The following is a 17,082-nucleotide window of genomic DNA, read 5'->3' on the forward strand; positions in this document are numbered from 1 at the left end:
AAGAAAAAACACATTTCAAAAAATGTATAAATTGATTTGCATTTTAATGAGTGAAATAAGTATTTGACCCCTTCGCAAAACATGACTTAGTACTTGGTGGCAAAACCTTACTTGGCAATCACAGAGGTCAGACATTTCAATGGGGACCCCCAAGGAATTCCCTTAATTTGCAGGGATTTCCTCACTTCCTGTTTGGCTATGGGAAAAGAAGTGAAGGGAAATCTCCGCAATGGGACACAGATGGTGGAAAAAAAAAATCTGACAGGGCTTACAACCCTCCCATGCTCTATCTAAAATGAAAAAAAAAAAAAAAGTTTTGCCCATAGTTCTACTTTAAGATGGCCAAACACATTGCAATCCACCTGTACAATCCCCTTTATATGTCATAACCTCATTGCATATACATTGTAAAAGCTATTTAGATTGCACTACATAGTTGATTAATGGAGATTGTACAATAGGTTTGTAGTGCACGTGGCATAAAAAACTTACAATTTCCTAGTCTCTTTTAGATCAATCACTAAAATATGGCATTTCAAGTTGCAATCTGTGACATCTTTGATAAACAAATAACTATGTAGTGCAATGTCTACCTGATGACACTACTTGCTACAGCAAGGGTTAAAAAAACTCTGTTACCTGAATGCTAGAGAGCAGGACTTCCACTCAACAGAGAGGGTAATGATCTAGGTCTTTAGCAGTCCAACACACCCCCTGCCCAGTGCTCCAATTAATAGCGTCCGTGTTCTGCTGGTGACCTGGACTGGCTGCTCTGTGTTGAGCAGAGGTCTGGCTCTCTAGCATGCTGCAGACACAAAGTACGAGGAGTGGAAGAGGACAACAGTGGCAACCTGTGAAGCTCTGGTGAACTCCATGCCCAAGAGGGTTAAGGCAGTGCTGAAAAATAATATTGACACTTTGGGCCCAATTTGGACATTTTAACTTAGGGGTGTACACACTTTTGTTGCCAGCAGTTTAGACATTAATGGCTGTGTGTTGAGTTATTTTGAGGGGATAGTAAACTTACACTGTTATACAAGCTGTACTCTCACTCCTTTACATTGTAGCAAAGTGTAATTTCTTCAGTGTTGTCACATGAAAAGATATAATAAAATATTTACAAAAATGAGAGGGGGTGTACTCACTTTTGTGAGATACTGTATAGAAGGTGATTACAAACCATAACAAAAGTAATATATAAAAGCAGTGCAGCACTGAACGGGACACAAATTTTAATGTTAAAAATTCATATAAAAAAAATCAATGTTAATAGAGTAGAATTTCCACACCAGCTTCTGTGAGATAGACATGAGATAGACATGCATGCACATGCGACACCACTGTGAAGGGGAACTCAAATTACCAGGGATGAACAAAGTTCCCTGTGGTTAATACTGAGGGTTCGGCTGCTGTCGCTGGAGGTGTTTATCTCTCTGAAAGTGGCCCATGAGTCTCGTATACCATCGTAGCCTGATTTTACGGATGGTGCCTGGGAACCAACTGAAGTCTGAATGTTCCATTTGGTCATTAATTCTAATCATGCTGATTTAGACCTCTCTATATTTTGAGGGTATACTGTTTCCAGTAAGCAAGTTTTCACCTATCACAGTGGTGTCAAGTGTGCATGCACATCTATCTCACAGAAGCTGGTGTGGGAATTTTACTCTATCAACATTGATTTTATTTGGACTTTTTTTAATTCATTGTCTTGTCTCTGTTAGTGCTGCACCTTTTCTCTTTCAATGTTTTTATTGAATATTCAATATGGGAAAGCAAATGAACAATATTGTACAGACAATGTGATAACTGAATATGACATCATACGACAAAACAATGTTCGTAGCGCTGAAGGAACATATATGGGTCGACTTCGATGTGGATAAGCATTAGTAAACGTTATGGTCAATTTTCTTACTTTCCCCACCCCGTCAACTGAAACATTCTTTATTTTTTAAAATATGCTTAAACTACAAAGGGAATACCAAAGAGATTATGTTGGCAAAGACCAACCTATAGAAAGTATAGAAAGTAAGAGAGAAGGAGGGGGGAGAGGAAAAGGTGAGAAATACCGTGGGAAAATAGGATAGTGTAAGGTCAGATTTGATTAGAGTAAACAATGCAAGTTACATTACATTACCAGTGTGCTTGGAGTAGGCCCGCCTATGTGGCTTATTAAGGTCTAGCCCAGTGGCCCCTTCCAGATATGCAATCCATGGGCTCCACTTTGTCATTTAGTATAGCCAAAAGGTGTTCATTGATCATTATGCAAGATAATTAGTTTGAAGGGTATAACAGCCGACTTCCACGACCTCGCAGTCACTATTCTTGCTGCCACAAATATAAATCTGATTAGCAGCTTAGCATGTCTCAGGGCGCCCTCAACCACGTCTTCCAGGAACGCTTGTTTTGGGGATTTTTGTAGGTTTACCTGGGTCAAGGAGTAGATAAAATTGTACACCCTAATCCAGTACCGTCTCACCTTGGGACATTGCCACCAAATGTGGAACACCGTTCCCTTCGGACCACATCCACAGAAGCAGAGCGGAGAAGCCCCCGAGACATAAGTGGCCAGTCTGACATGGAGCCATGTACCAGTGTAGAAGAACCTTATAGTTTGCCTCGATGATAGATGTATTGATTAGGGCCCTGGAGGCATTATGCGCTAATTTTGCCAATCTTCCATTTCTAATGATTCATTCAGGTCAGCTTCCCATTTCTCCATGTAACCCTGTTTCTTTGTCTCCAATGTCTTAAGGATAACATATATTTCCGATATATGACCTCGAAGTTTGTTGAATTTATGTGCTGCACTCCTTTTATACATTAAAATTGGAGAATAAAAATTTAAATATTTAAAATTTTGAAGTAAAATAGCCTTCAAACAACTGAAATACAGAAAAGTACCAGGAGGATGGTATGAGATGAGAAAACTTTATGGAGGTGTAAACTTGAACAGCTAAAATAACCAATTCCAGATAATCTAAATTCGTGATCTGCAAACTACAGCCCGGAGGCTGGATGTGGATCTTTGCTTGCCTTTAGCTGGTCCTTGGGGCAATATTGACACCAATGTTGGGGCACCATGACCCCTAATGACATAATCAATGGGACACTATTCTTCTCGTTGACACCAACAACAGGGTGCAATTTCTCCAATTAAAATCAATGATGAGGCACGAATGCTGGGACATTTTCAATGCACACTGGCCACAGTATGCTACCCTAAAGTCTGAAGGACAGCAAACTGGCTCTTTGCTAAGAAAGTTTGGAGACCTATGATCTAAATAACGTATCCTATCTTCAAAAAGAACTAAATAAAATTACTGTGTTTTCTTTTAAAAGTACAAATTGAAGTAACGATGAAAATTTTGACATAGAAATTTGGAACCTTTTCTTCAAGAGAGTGCAACTGACTATCAATGTGGCCCCCGGAGATACAGCTCAGTCATTAATCAGAATTTCTTGTTACATGATGCTGGGAAAATTATGGTGAATGACAGGTCAATTAATATCACATGCTTATTTGTTACACACTGTCAAAAAAAAACCTACAGAACGTGGATTCTCTACTAATTTGATAAAATGACACAGAGACAAGTAAAAAATATTTGAGTATAAGAATCAAGATAAATTTCAGTGAGTGGTAGACTGAGGAAGGAAATGTCTTGTCATACATGTTCAAATGTATATAAATCTATTTTCAGTGTGTTTAACATCATGTCGTACACTATATTGTTTTCCTTTGGAATCTATAGATCTGAAGTTTCTTACCTGGAGAACCTGCAAGAAACAGCACTTTTTGTTGCAGTTTGTCAACACTATGCCACTGCCTCGCAATTAGCAGCAGCGTGTAGTCAGCCCGCAGCATACAGAGCAGTTTTAGAATGTTTAGCTTCATCTGCCCAAAACTGGTATGAAGAAAATGTATTAAAAGTAGTAACAATTTCAGAGCCTGTTGGCAAAGAACTGACATCCAACTTAATATAAATTAATTTATTTAACAATTTACTCAACAAAACAAAAATACAATATAATTAAATCCCTTTGAAAAAAGGAGTCCTCCTAAAATACAATTTAAAACATGTTATGTCCACATGGTTTTAATACAAATTTATATATTTAACAAATAAGACAATTAAAGTAACAATTGGCTCATTCCCATGACAAATAAATAGTAAATATTAAAAAGAGTGTGTAAACAGATTCCACAGATACAATTTCTTGACCAGCTTTGTTGTTCTTCTGCTTCCCAAACAACCTGCCCATCTCAGCACAGCTGATTTCAGAGTTGGACTGGAACCATCACAGAGCCCTTTGCCCTCCTGCTTTAAAATGCAGAGGGCTCTAAATCTGAGCACCCCCTCTCTTTTCTAGAGAACAACTTTAAAATACCATATCAAAACATACACACTTTGTTCCATGCTGTTGCATAGTAAACCTTTGAGGTATTCAATATATTTTTACAGAGTTTCAAAAATCTGCTCCATGATTTTTAATAATGTACTGGTTTGATGCCCATTACTAATTTACACACAATTAGGAAACAATACAATTTAAAATCCAAAATATTATTGGGCCTCATTAGGATGACGTGACTTCTCCAAATTGATCCACAATCAGTTCACCATGAATCAGTAAAACACATGTCAACTAAGCAAATTGATTGATAAATTCAGTTAAATAAATATATCAGGTAAAATAGGTTTTTCATATAAATATCCATGCCATAAATATTAAATTAACATCATTAGATTCATGGTACCATGTTTAAATTATACTAGATAACAAGGAATATGTAAATAAATAAGTCTACGATCCTACCTGTGCAATGATCTGGCAGAAAATTTGGAAAGCATACCAAAAATGCATTTGCAAAGACATTTTATTGCATTTTCGCCCAAAGGATAACTTTCCTGTACCATATATCTCATATTTGTCCCTCTTTGAACCAGGGGTTTAAAAGCATAACACCATCTGGGAAAGCAGGTGCTAAAAACAGGGATATGAAAAATGTAATCTTAAAATATTACTCCTTACCAATTTTGTTAAATTGTCGCTGTAGGAACTGTAGCTATAGAAAAAATTGGATTTTTGACTTACTGTAAAAAACATTTCTCTGATGTTCATTGACGAACACAGCTCCTGGTATTCATAACCATTGGGTTATACTACACCCTACAGGAGTAGGACATCAGGCAGAAAATAATTCTGGCTACACACATGGGCAGTCCCAGGGGGTATACTCCCTCTCTCTGCTATAGCCACTCAATTTTGTTACAAGCAGTGTCAGGAGAATATTAACTCCAGAGAGGGGTGGGTGCTGTGTCCGTCAATAATCATCAGAGAAATGGATTTTACGGTAAGTCAAAAATCCCATTTTCTCTTTTGCTCATTGATAGACACAGCTCCTGGTATTCATAACCATTGGGACGTCCCAAAGCAGTGTTAAACATAAGGAGTGGGGACAAACAAAAAAATTCCCAAGGCTAAACATTAGCCAACCAGGCAACAAAAAACTGAAAAAAAAACAATACACCCTTAAAGAGGATCAGGTCCTCTTAAACAGCAGCGTGCAAAATCTTGTGGCCAAAAGAAGCATCCGCAGATGCCAACACATCCACTTTATAAAACTTGTTAAGGTGTGCACCGACGACCAAGTAGCTGCCTTGCAAACCTGCGTCACTGACGCCTGATGAAGGAAGGCCCAGGAGGCACTAAGCGCCCTAGAAGAGTATGCCTTGACAGGGAAAGGAAGAACCTGACCCCTGATGGAATAGGACTGAACCACTGTCTGTCTGATTCATCTGGAAATGGTCGCATAGGAAGCAGGAAAAACATTGAGCACAAATAGAGAGTCTGACTTCCTGAAAGACTCCATAGCTGCCAGGTACACCCTAGCTGCCAGGTACACCCTAATTGCTTGAACCACATCCAAGGCATGCAATGCAATTTCCTTCAGATATTTAGGCCTGGGACACAGGTAAGGCAACACAATGTCTTCATTCAAATGCCAATCAGAGACAACCTTTGGAAGGAATGACAGGGGCGAAGAACCACCTTATCCCTGTGAATCACAAGATAAAGTGAACAACAGGATAACGCCACCAGTTCCCACACCCTGTGTGCAGAGGTGATAGCCACCAAATAGGCCACCTTCTGGGACAGCGTAAGCAGGGGAATCTCCCGAATATTTTCAAAGGGAGGCTTCTGTAGAGCTGAAAGCACCAAATTGAGATCCTAAGGTGGCAACGAAGCCCTCACTGGAGGGACCAAATGTCGGACACCCTGAAGAAAGGTACGCACCAGGGAGTGTGTGGCCAAAGGTCATTGGAAGAAGACTGCCAAAGCCGACACCTGGCCCTTGATGGAACTCAAGGCCAACTTCTGTAAAACCCCCCGTTGAAGGAAGGTTAAGATCCGAGCCACCGAGAAGCAGCGAGGATGAACCCCAAGCGACTCGCACCACACAATATATGTCTTCCACGTATGATGGTAGATCTTCCTAGAAGTAGATTTCCTAGCTTTCAATAGTGTAGGAATCACCAATTCAGATAAACCCCTATCCTTCAGCACCTGGCATTCAACAGTTAAGCTGTCAAAGCCAGTGACTGTAAAGCAGAATGGCAGATCAGTCCTTAGGATAGAAGATCCTCCCTGAGAGGAAGCTTTCAAGGAATGTCGGCGACCAGCCGCACCAGATCGACGTACCAAGCTTGACGAGGCCAGTCCGGTGTCACTAAGATGACTGGAATCCCTTCTGCCTCGATCCTGTGTAGAAGTCTTGGCAGAAGCTTGAAAGGAGGGAAGCGTAAATCAGATGATCCTGACTCCACGGAGCCAACAGCGCATCTGTGGTGTCCGCCAGAGGATCCCTTCACCGAGTCAGAAACCTCTGCACCTTTCTGTTGAGCCAAGACGCCAACAGATCCACCACGGGGGTGCCCCACCGGAGAGACAGCTGATGAAACACCTACAGATGAAGAGACCACTCCCCTTGGTCCAACACCTGCCAACTGAGGCCATCCGCCTGCCAATTTTCCACGATGGGAATGTGTATGGCAGAGAGGGCTGGAATGAACCGTTCTGCCCAACTTAGAATGCCGGCTACCTCCAGAGCCACCAGGACACTTCTTGTGCCCCCATGGTGATTGACATAAGCCACAGCCATGGCATTGTCCGATTGAATGTGCACTGGGCAACCCTGAAGATAATCCATCCAATGACCCAGACAGTCTCATTGTTAAGAGTTCCAAGACATTGATCGGTAGTCTGGACTCTTTCAGCGTGCAGATCCCCTGAGCAGAATGCTTGCCGAGGACGCCTCCCCAACCAGACAGACTGGCATCCGTGGTGACAACTGTCCCATAGAAGGGGAGGAAGGATTTTCCAAGTCGATGTGCCGGAGAATGAAGCCACCATATCAGGGACTCCCTCGTTCCCCGACTCAGCCGGATCTAATTGTCCAGATACTGCGGAGTCTTGTCCCATTTGGTCAGAATCTCCCTTTGCAGGGACCCTGTAGAGAACTGCGCAAATGAAACCGCCTCGAAGGTAGACATCATCAGTCCCAGCACCCACATGCAAGTCCAGAGGGACGATCATCTGTTGGACAGCAGAAGGTGAATTGCAGCCTGCAATTTCTGGAGTTTGTCCAGAGTCAGGCCCGCATAGTCCAGCTTCGTGGACGGAGCCAGAGCAGACTTCTGAAAATTCAGAATCCAGCCGAACTCCCCCAGAGTTCGTATTGTGATCTCCAGGTTTTCCACCAGAGCAGAGGGAGACTCTGCTCGCAGAAGGTGATCGTCCAAGTAACCCAGTACCGCGATCCCCCATTGGCGTAGCAAAGCTAGCACCGGGGCTAACACTTTTGTGAAGACTCGAGGAGCAGAGGCAAGACCAAAGGGTAACACCACAAACTGATCATGCACCTCTCCCACAGCAAAGCGGAGAAAACACTGGTGACTGGCACATATTGGAATGTGAAGGTAGGCATCCTTGATGTCGATAGAGGCAAGGAAATCTCCCTGACGCAGGGATGCCACCACCGTTCAAATGGATTCCATTCTGAACTTTTGTACCTGCACAAAGCAGTTGAGCACCTTGAGGTCCAGGATTGGATGCACTTTGCCTTCCTTTCTGGGGACCGTGAACAGGTTTGAGTAAAAACCCTGAAAATGTTCCAAAGTCGGAACCGGGACAATCTCCCCTTGAAGGAGCAGGTCTTGTACCACCCCAAATAAGGGGTTTAGGAATAGGCGCAAGTTGGAAGGAAAAAAACCATGCCGGAGCACAAGAGCGAAAGTCAATCTTGTAGCCGGACAGAATGACTTTGTGGACCCACTTATCTTGCACCAGGGAAGTCCACTGATCCGGAAACCAGCCAAGACGCCCCCCCCCCCCCCCCAACCACAGATACCGCTGAGGGCTCACCTTAGTGAGGTCCTGAAAGGCTTTGAGCCCTTGTCAGTAGACCCTGAGGGATGAAAAAACTTCTTAAGAGCTGAGAAGGAAGGCCCATGTCTGCGACGAGGTTCCTTGCCCTTAGTAGCCTGTGGTAGAAAAGCACTCTTCCCCCCCCCCTGTGAGACCTTTAATGATGTCATCCAAACAGGCAATCTCCTTGGAACGGAAAAGATCAGTCAAAGCCTTTTTTGAGGTCTGATCCGCAGACCAGCACTTGAGCCAAAAGACACACCGAAGGACCACTGCCAAAACAGAGAGCAAAGGCAGGGGGAGCTGTTCCCCCTCCAGGTCATGGCGTAAGAGCTTAGCCAAATCGGTCACAGTTTGTGACACTAGGGTAATGGTGAATATTGGCCTCATTGCCGAACCAGCCAGAGTGTACATATTGCGGGCCACAGCCTTTGCCTTCCAGCCAGCTGGACCCTAAAGGCTGGGACTCTTCAACCGGAATCATTGTTGCCTTGTTTAATCTGGAAAATGGAGGGTCCACCACTGGCAGCACACTCAACTTCTTAAAAGGGACTCCTCATAGGGGTAATTCCTAGGAACCCCACGGGGGCACTTTGGTCTCCCCCCCCCCCACCACTCTTTAGCGACAATTCTGTAAAAATAGACAGGGAAAGGAAACACATTTGCCACTCTGGATTGCTTCCGAGTGCCAAAGGGTACCTGCGTTTCCGTCACAGCTTCATCCTCCATTTTTAGGGTCTCACGCACAGATACAATCAGTGCATCTGCCAGCACCTTTTCGTGCACTGCCACAGACGTGGAGGAATCATCCTCACTATCAGAGGATTCCAGGCGCGTCGTTGCAGACCCAGCAGGGTGACCCACATCCACGGCAGCCAAATCAGATTCAGGATCTGATGAGACAGATAAGGGAGGGGAAGGCGGGGGGCGCCCGAAAGCCACCTCCACCCGGGACACAAGGGGCTCCAGGACCACCATTAGTGCATGGATGGTTGGACCCGCAGCCTCAGAGAGGGGATCAGGTGGGGAAATGTGCTCAAAAGACTCCATGAGTCACCAGGGGGACCCCACAAAAGGTGTAAACACTATTAAGGGACAACCCCCACCACGCTGGCAGCACCACCCGGTCGCCAGGCACAAAGCACCAAGCGATCCTCAGCAAAGAGGTAGAGGACCCCACCTGACTCACCACCAGGAAGCAAGCACCTGCAGCCACCAGGATAATGCACTACACATGCGGCGATCAGGAAGTAAAATGATCCAGGAGTCAGCACTAGGGATGAGGAGGGACTCCTACTGCCGAAATCACCGCCCACAGAGCTCCACTGTCATTGCCGCCGCTATTTTCAATGGCAAACCACAGCAAAATGGGCCCTGGACTACACAAACATGACCGCAGTGTAGAGAAATACATAGGCTACAACAAAATGGTGGCCCCGCGTGGCACCAGGAGGCATACAGGGACCCAGGAGGGAGACCAGGCCACAAGGACAGATCCAGGCAGAATGGGGGGCCCTTACAGGAGCCCCCACCAGGTACAACACCTTCTGCACAGTTGATTGTCCGGCCCCCATCGCTAGTAAGCGCCCTGACACCACCCCAGGGACAGTGGCCAGACCACCCAAACAGCCCCAGCATATGTGGAGGGGCGGAGGTGAGGGACTCTGCAAGGGGGGGTTGCCTGCAGAAAGGAGGGAAACCCGGGGGGTCCGACGATCCCAAGGAGGGGCGCACGTCCTCCCCAAAACCCTCCAGGGGTAGAGGGGGGACAGCTACTCACCATACCAGGAACCAGATAGGCACATCTCCAGACAGAACCCTGGGCCGAGACCCAGTTGTATGCGACCTCGCGAGGCGTTTAACTTGCAGGCCAGCCAATAGGGCTATGTCGCATCTGACCTAGCTTGAAGCTGAGATCTGCGCGCGCTCGCTGGCAAGACTGGGGTGAGCACTGGACCTAGCTTATTTAACCCGTTGCCCAGTCTGGCAGTTGATTGTAAATCTCACAGGAAAAACCCAGGAGAAAAAATTTCTATCTAAAAGAAAAAAAATTACCAGGACCAAGGATCCCATCAAGGAACTAGGTCCTTAAAAAAAAAAAAAAAAAAACAACTGAGTGGCTATAGAAGAGAGAGGGAGTGCGCCATGGGACTGCCCATGGGTGTTGCCAGAATTATTTTCTGCCTAGTGTCCTACTCCTGTAGGGGGCAGTACAACCCAATGGTTATGAATACCAGGAGCTGTGTCCGTCAATGAACAAAAGAGAAATGTTAAAATTTAACTCATTGCCACGGTGGTATGGTTCTTCCTACAGATGACAATGGAATGTTAATGTAGATGCAGTTTCGCACAACCCTAGTTACTCCAAAGTAACAAAAATGTCCTACTGAATACTATAGATGTTTCAGAAACTTGTACAAAATGAGGGAATAAAAAAGGACTACTTAATGTCATTGTTGGGTCACTTTAAAGCTGGCCATAGACAGATCAAAATTCGTCCAGTTCAGCAGGAACCAATCCAATTTTGACCAGTGTTTGATAGAAATCAATTGTTAGATCGACTTCTGACGATCTGATAAGTTAGAGAACTTTTGTTGATCCGCGGCTGCAGGCACTGATAAGTGTATTCTGACAGTAGGGGGATTCTTCCACCTACCTCATTTGCGTGGATTAAGGAGTCTGGTCATTTTTTTTTCTCAAAAGAACAAAACTATCCATCTATGGCCAACTTTAGCTAAAAGGTCACCTGTAAAAGAAGCGTGAGTAAACGTACCTTTCCAGCAGCCTATGGATTAAAAAGCCACTGCATGTTTTCAACTTCTAGCTATGCAGAATATTTGCTCCCCCTCGGGCCACTGTGGTCCCCCCCCCCCCCCCACCCCACTGGTTTGTCATTACTGGATGTACAAGCTGGCGACAGGAACCACGGCGACTGTCACGTGAAGCAATTATTTGACTTATCTGATAGTTAAAGCAGTGGCGTCAGGTTTTTGAATACAAGAGCTGCCAGAAAGGTAAATATGAAAACACTTATTTTACAGGTGACCGCTGGTGACCCATAGTGACTGGGGTCACTTTAAGATGTTAACTATTCTACTACACTATATAATGAAGCATAGTCCTAATAGTTTTTTGGGCCCCATTCAATTTTAATTCCTATCGCCAGCCATAGTTTTGAGTAGCCTGAGAAAGGGACAGACATTATATATATAAGTGCACTGGCTATAACAAGAGTACTCCATTAGTGGTATTTAAAGCAGTCAAGACTCATTTTACATACCAGAAGAAATATTATAAAGAAATGAAAAAACTAATTTTCCAAAGTGTCTTACAGAAGAATTATATATGTGGCTTACACCAACTAATCAAAAAATATCAACTTTATATCCAAGCTGTACAGGAAACTTAAAATGGACAATATGACTGGTCCCTATGGGGCACCATAAGCATATATTTTTTTAGAAACTTCAATAAACAAGGTCCAATTTATAAAAATGAAATCTTTCCACCAGGTATGGGAAATAAATCACAGTTCATAAAATTCCACCACTAAATGCTATAAAGCATACCAAAAAATAAACATGATAACATCTAAGTACTGTGGTCTTTATGGTCATTGTATTCTGAAAATCTCAATTCATGTAACCTTAAAAATTATTTAAAAAATCTTTCAATTGTATTGCTGGGGCGGTTGGTCTTGGCCTTCTTGGAAGCAGGATTCGGTTGGGTTGCACATGGTCTGTGAAATCAAAACAAAATGTAAGTAATTTGCAACCCAAAATGTAAGTCCAGCAAACACTGTCCAAAGCACTACAGTAAACTGAGTAAAATGGTAATCTCATTGATCCCCACTGGTTTCAAGTCCTGCTCCCAGTACCATTCTGTGCCTTTACTAACAGGCTTTTTCAAAGTGTTTCACAACCAACTCCAACACAAATCTACATTGTCTGAAAACTACCTGCATCACTAAAAGGACAGGTCCGCTTTTAATGCAATAGTTCTGTATATGATACTATGGTATATAGAGCAGAAGGATGACAAGTCTCAAATGGACATAAAAGTATATCCAAAACCCCAAAAAATGTTTTAGTAAATAATTTTGGATAGAGTGGAAGAGGGTTAAAGCCTCTGACCATATCTTTTTTGCCACCTGTGTCTCATTAGGGAGATCCCCCTTAGCTTCCTGTTCAGTAGAATATTTTTTGGATGTGAGGAAAATTTCATCTTAGACTAATGTCACAGGAACAAGTGTCCTTATTAAAAGATCTCCCCTCTATTCCGGCTTTGTGGGTGACTCAGTATTTTTTATTTAACCTCTTGCCGATCGCTAACCGTTAGTATTACTGCAGCAGGGCGGCTCGGCAAAATCATGTAGTACTACATGATTTCGTGCACAAGGTCTTGGCAGTGTTTAGACACTGCGGGAGGAGCGGTGGTAAATCGCCGCCTTCCTCCTGTGATCATCAGATAAACTGACGGAAGACCCGCCTGCTTATGTAAACAAAGCAGGCGAGTCTTCTGTGATAGAGGCAGGGAGAGATTAGGATTTTCAGCTAAGCTGAAACTTCAATCTATCTGTGCCTGTCACAGAACCATTCCCCCACACAGTTAGTAATCACATTTTGGTACACATTAACCCCTTTGATCACCCCCAGTGTTAACCCCTTCCCTGCCAATGTCATTTATACAGTAACAGTGCATAATATTTAGCACTGATTACTGTATTAATGTCACTGGTCCTCAAAAAGTGTCAAAAATGTCAGTTAGGGGCCCGATCTGTCTCCCGCAATGTCGCAGTCCCGCTAAAAAAAAAACCGCTGATCGCCGCCATTACTAATAATAACAAAAAAAATAAATAACAATTCCAAAAATCTATCCTGTAGTTTGTAAACGCTATAACTTTTTCACAAACCAATTAAAATACGCTTTTTGGGATTTTTTTTACCAAAAATATGTAGCAGAATACAAATTGGCCTAAACTGGTAAAAAAATTTGATTTTTAAATTTTGAATGTTTGATAGCAGAAAAAAAAATATGCGTTTTTTTCTTCTTTCCAAAATTGTCTCTATTTTTTTGTTTATAGCACAAAATCTAAAAACCGCAGTGGTGATCAAATACCACCAAAAGAAAGCTCTATTTGTGGGAAAAAAAAGGACATCAATTGTATTGGGGTACAGCGTCGCACGACCATGCAATTTTTCATTAAAATAACGCAGTGCAGATTCGCAAAAAGTGGCCTGGTCATTAAGGGGTAAAACCTTCCAGAGCTGAAGTGGTTAACCTCAACAACATTCCCAGTGACATTTGTCATTAGGGCAATTACAGAGAGTGGAACTTCCTAGCAGAGAGCAACAAAAACATGAATGTGGGTCTCACCAATTGTCACTCTATCCACAGCTAAAAAGAAAAAAAGGGACATTTTGCTATGGGTTATACCTGAAATCTGTAGATCAGTTCTTGGAGACAACTAAGATTATCCACTATATTCATCTCACTTTTTCAAAGACCATTTTGTGTTGTATCTTTTGTGTTGGGACAGCTACCTAATGAACAAAGACTACAGACCAGCAGCAGGGGAACAATGCATCGTATATACAAACTGGGGATCGACCGATATCGTTTTTTTAGTTGCCGATACCGATATTTTGTTCATCGCATATCGGTATTGGCCGATATGGGCCGATATTTTGTACATTTAAAGTTTTGCAAAATAAACACAAATTTCGACACAAATCTGTTACTGAACATGTTAATGTTTATTTATAACTTTTTTAACACTAAGGGCTCATTCTTCACACCTTAACTACATGAAAACTGATAGGAAAACTGCACTTGCAAGGACATCAGTTTCACATCATCTGATTGTGAATGATGCATAAACTGCTGCAGTAGTGCACTCACTGCAATCATTTTAAATCACTACAGCAGCAGTGCACTCACTGCAGTCAGTGGCAGCAAAACTGCTAGAAAAAAAAGCTAGACAACAGCTAGACAGTGGATTGGATTGTAGTGCACTCATTACAATGATTTTAATCACTACTGCAGTCGGTGCAAAACTGCTAGAGATAAAAAGCATGGTTCTTGTATTGAGGATTCAAAAGACTTTCCAGCACAACATTTTTAATCTCTTCATGCTTCTAAGGCTGGCCATACACTATACAATTTTCTTATTCAATTTCCTTTAGATTTACCTTTAACTATGTAGTGCAAGGGCCTGCCTGATTGCATACAAATTGAAAGTGTTTAGGTTTGACCCTATATTACATGGTTTTGGTAAATCTAAAGGAAAGTTGAACAAGAAAATTGTATAGTGTATGGCCAGCCTTAAAACATATATCAATCAAAGCTCTCTGGCTTATCAGCAAGCCTCAATCCTTTCTGCATGCTTGCTCCACTGTCTCGAAGGAGCACAAGCATCACTCGGCCTTTGGTGATTCCCCATTCTTCAAGCACGCCTAGAAATATTTCTCTACTGTAATCCCCAGTGTGGGATCCTTGCATCACTTTTGTATTTAAGACCAATTGCCTTTTTGTCCATCCGCTGTCAATGAAGTGGCATGTAAGATTCATTAGTGACTCGGTTTGTCCTCCTCCTGTCCAGCAGTCAGTCGTGAATGAGAGTGAGTTGCCAGCATTCTCTGGTTGCAGCATAGCCTTTACTTTCTCAACGGCCTTTTGGTGAATCTTTCCCAGCATTTCGGTTCGATAAAACTTCTCACTCTTCAGTGTGTACCTTGGCTTAAGTATGGACATCTACCGCTTAAATCCTGAGTCAGACACCATTGTAAATGGCTGGTTATCAGTGACCATCATCTCTGTGATTACTCTGTCCAGCAGTTGGGATCTTCCATCTGAATCTAGACTGTGACACCTGTTTTTTTTTTCTGAAACATATCTGTTATTGTTGCCTGCGATAGTGGAGGGGGTACTTCAAAATCTCATTGATATTTATTGTGTTTTTTCTGTGCTGCACGATATAATTTAATATGATGAACTCTTAGATGGGCCCAAAGATTTGACGTATTTTTGTATTTTGCAGTTACTGATTGCCATGCTTATATTGTTTGTGCATGTGTTGCACACTGCTGATTTTCCTGGAGATGGTTGAGATGAGCAATAGTCCCAGACCACACTTTTACTTTTTCTGCCTTCATCCATCTCCATTGCAATTTGAAAGAGACAATAAGGTTAAAAAAAATGGCTGGCTGGATGCTGGCACCCTGCTGTGGGCAGCTTGCTGGCATCATGTTGTGGGTCGGTGGCTGACGCCTGGCAGTGTGGGTGGCTTTCTGGCACCCTGTTGTGGGTCGGTGGCTGGCTTGCTGGAACACTGTGGTGGGTGGCTGGCTTGCTGGAACCCTATTGTGGGGTGGCTGGCTGCTAGGACTCTGTTGTGGGGTGGGTGGCTGGATGCTGGCCTGGCACCCTGTTGTGAGTCGATGGCTGGCACCCTGCTGTGGCTGCTGATTTAGGATGCCATCAGAGCCCAGCGATGACAAGCTCTGTATTTCTCACAACAGTTGTAATTTATTCACTTGACTCATGACATTCAGCCGTCTCTCAGAAAACACAGCAGAGTTTTTGTTTAGGTGTTTGACAGCCCTCTGAAAGACTATACTTAAAGTAATCTCTGTGCTATTCACATTTTCCACAAGCAAACACCATTGTAAATGTTGCTTTTAATGTTCTACACACAAATAAATTTTTTGGAAATATAGGAAGAGTGCTGTGGGTATATTAGCTACAGGTATGGTATGGACAGTTTGTTTAAAAGAAGGAAAGTGTCGCGCTCAAACATAAATATAAAGTGCCTGTGCAGATATTAAATCAACAATTCATATTAGTACCAATCAAAATTCAAAACATCAATCAATCTGTGCCCAGATTGATTGATGATTTGAATTTTGATTGGTACTAATATGAATTGTTGATTTAATATCTGCACAGGCACTTTATATTTATGTTTGAGCGCGACACTTTCCTTCTTTTAAACAATCGTTCAGCACATTTGCTTTTTTGTTGCTGCTCACTATAAGGAAGCAATTCCTTCAAATTAATAATAATAATTAATTAATTATTTAATAAATTATTTATCCACATATATACATATATACTTTTTCTTATATACACGGTTGAACCATTTGCGCAGGTTTTTGGTTACACCAAACCCCCTTTTTGATGGTATGGACAGTACATAGTTACATTGGTCCAAGCCTGGAATTGGTTCCATACCTGGAATTCATCTTTATGGGAGGCAAGAACCAATATGGGCAGATGAGGGTCTACAGTTCCACCATCCCCTGCAGTAAAGGATTGAGGTTGACATTTTTTCACTGCATTTTTGAAAGTGTAAGAATAAATCTGATTGGTCACGGAGGATGACATCTCTGTGCTATTCACATTTTCCACAAGCAAACACCATTGTAAATGTTGCTTTTAATGTTCTACACACAAATACATTTTTTGGAAATATAGGAAGATATAATCAGACAAAGCATTACCTCTTGGAACGTAATGTTGATTTATTACTGGTGCTTCCTTTTCCTGTACTACCTAGAAAAAAATAAATAAATAAATAAATGTATTTTTGTCAGAATAAAAAATAAACCTGTAATATCTGCAATTGCTTTTGGCCCCATGCACACAGGG

General features: G+C 42.6%; 1 protein-coding gene across 3 annotated transcripts in view; it reads right to left on the reverse strand.

Moving 5' to 3' along the window:
- Nucleotides 1-11,826: 11,826 nt before the first annotated feature.
- The window catches only part of POLK (DNA polymerase kappa), a 221,908-nt gene continuing 216,652 nt past the window's right edge, over nucleotides 11,827-17,082 (reverse strand). For all 3 annotated transcript variants that reach the window (XM_082243874.1, XM_082243875.1, XM_082243876.1), the window contains exons 14-15: nucleotides 16,935-16,986; nucleotides 11,827-12,172 (exon numbers count right to left, since the gene is read on the reverse strand). In XM_082243874.1, coding sequence (XP_082100000.1) covers nucleotides 12,088-12,172; nucleotides 16,935-16,986 — 137 coding nt within the window. In that variant the 3' untranslated portion in view covers nucleotides 11,827-12,087. The remainder of the gene's footprint in view (nucleotides 12,173-16,934; nucleotides 16,987-17,082) is intronic.

Source organism: Pelophylax lessonae (genome assembly GCF_965119305.1).
Source record: "Pelophylax lessonae genome assembly, chromosome: 1".
Classification (NCBI taxonomy): domain Eukaryota; kingdom Metazoa; phylum Chordata; class Amphibia; order Anura; family Ranidae; genus Pelophylax; species Pelophylax lessonae.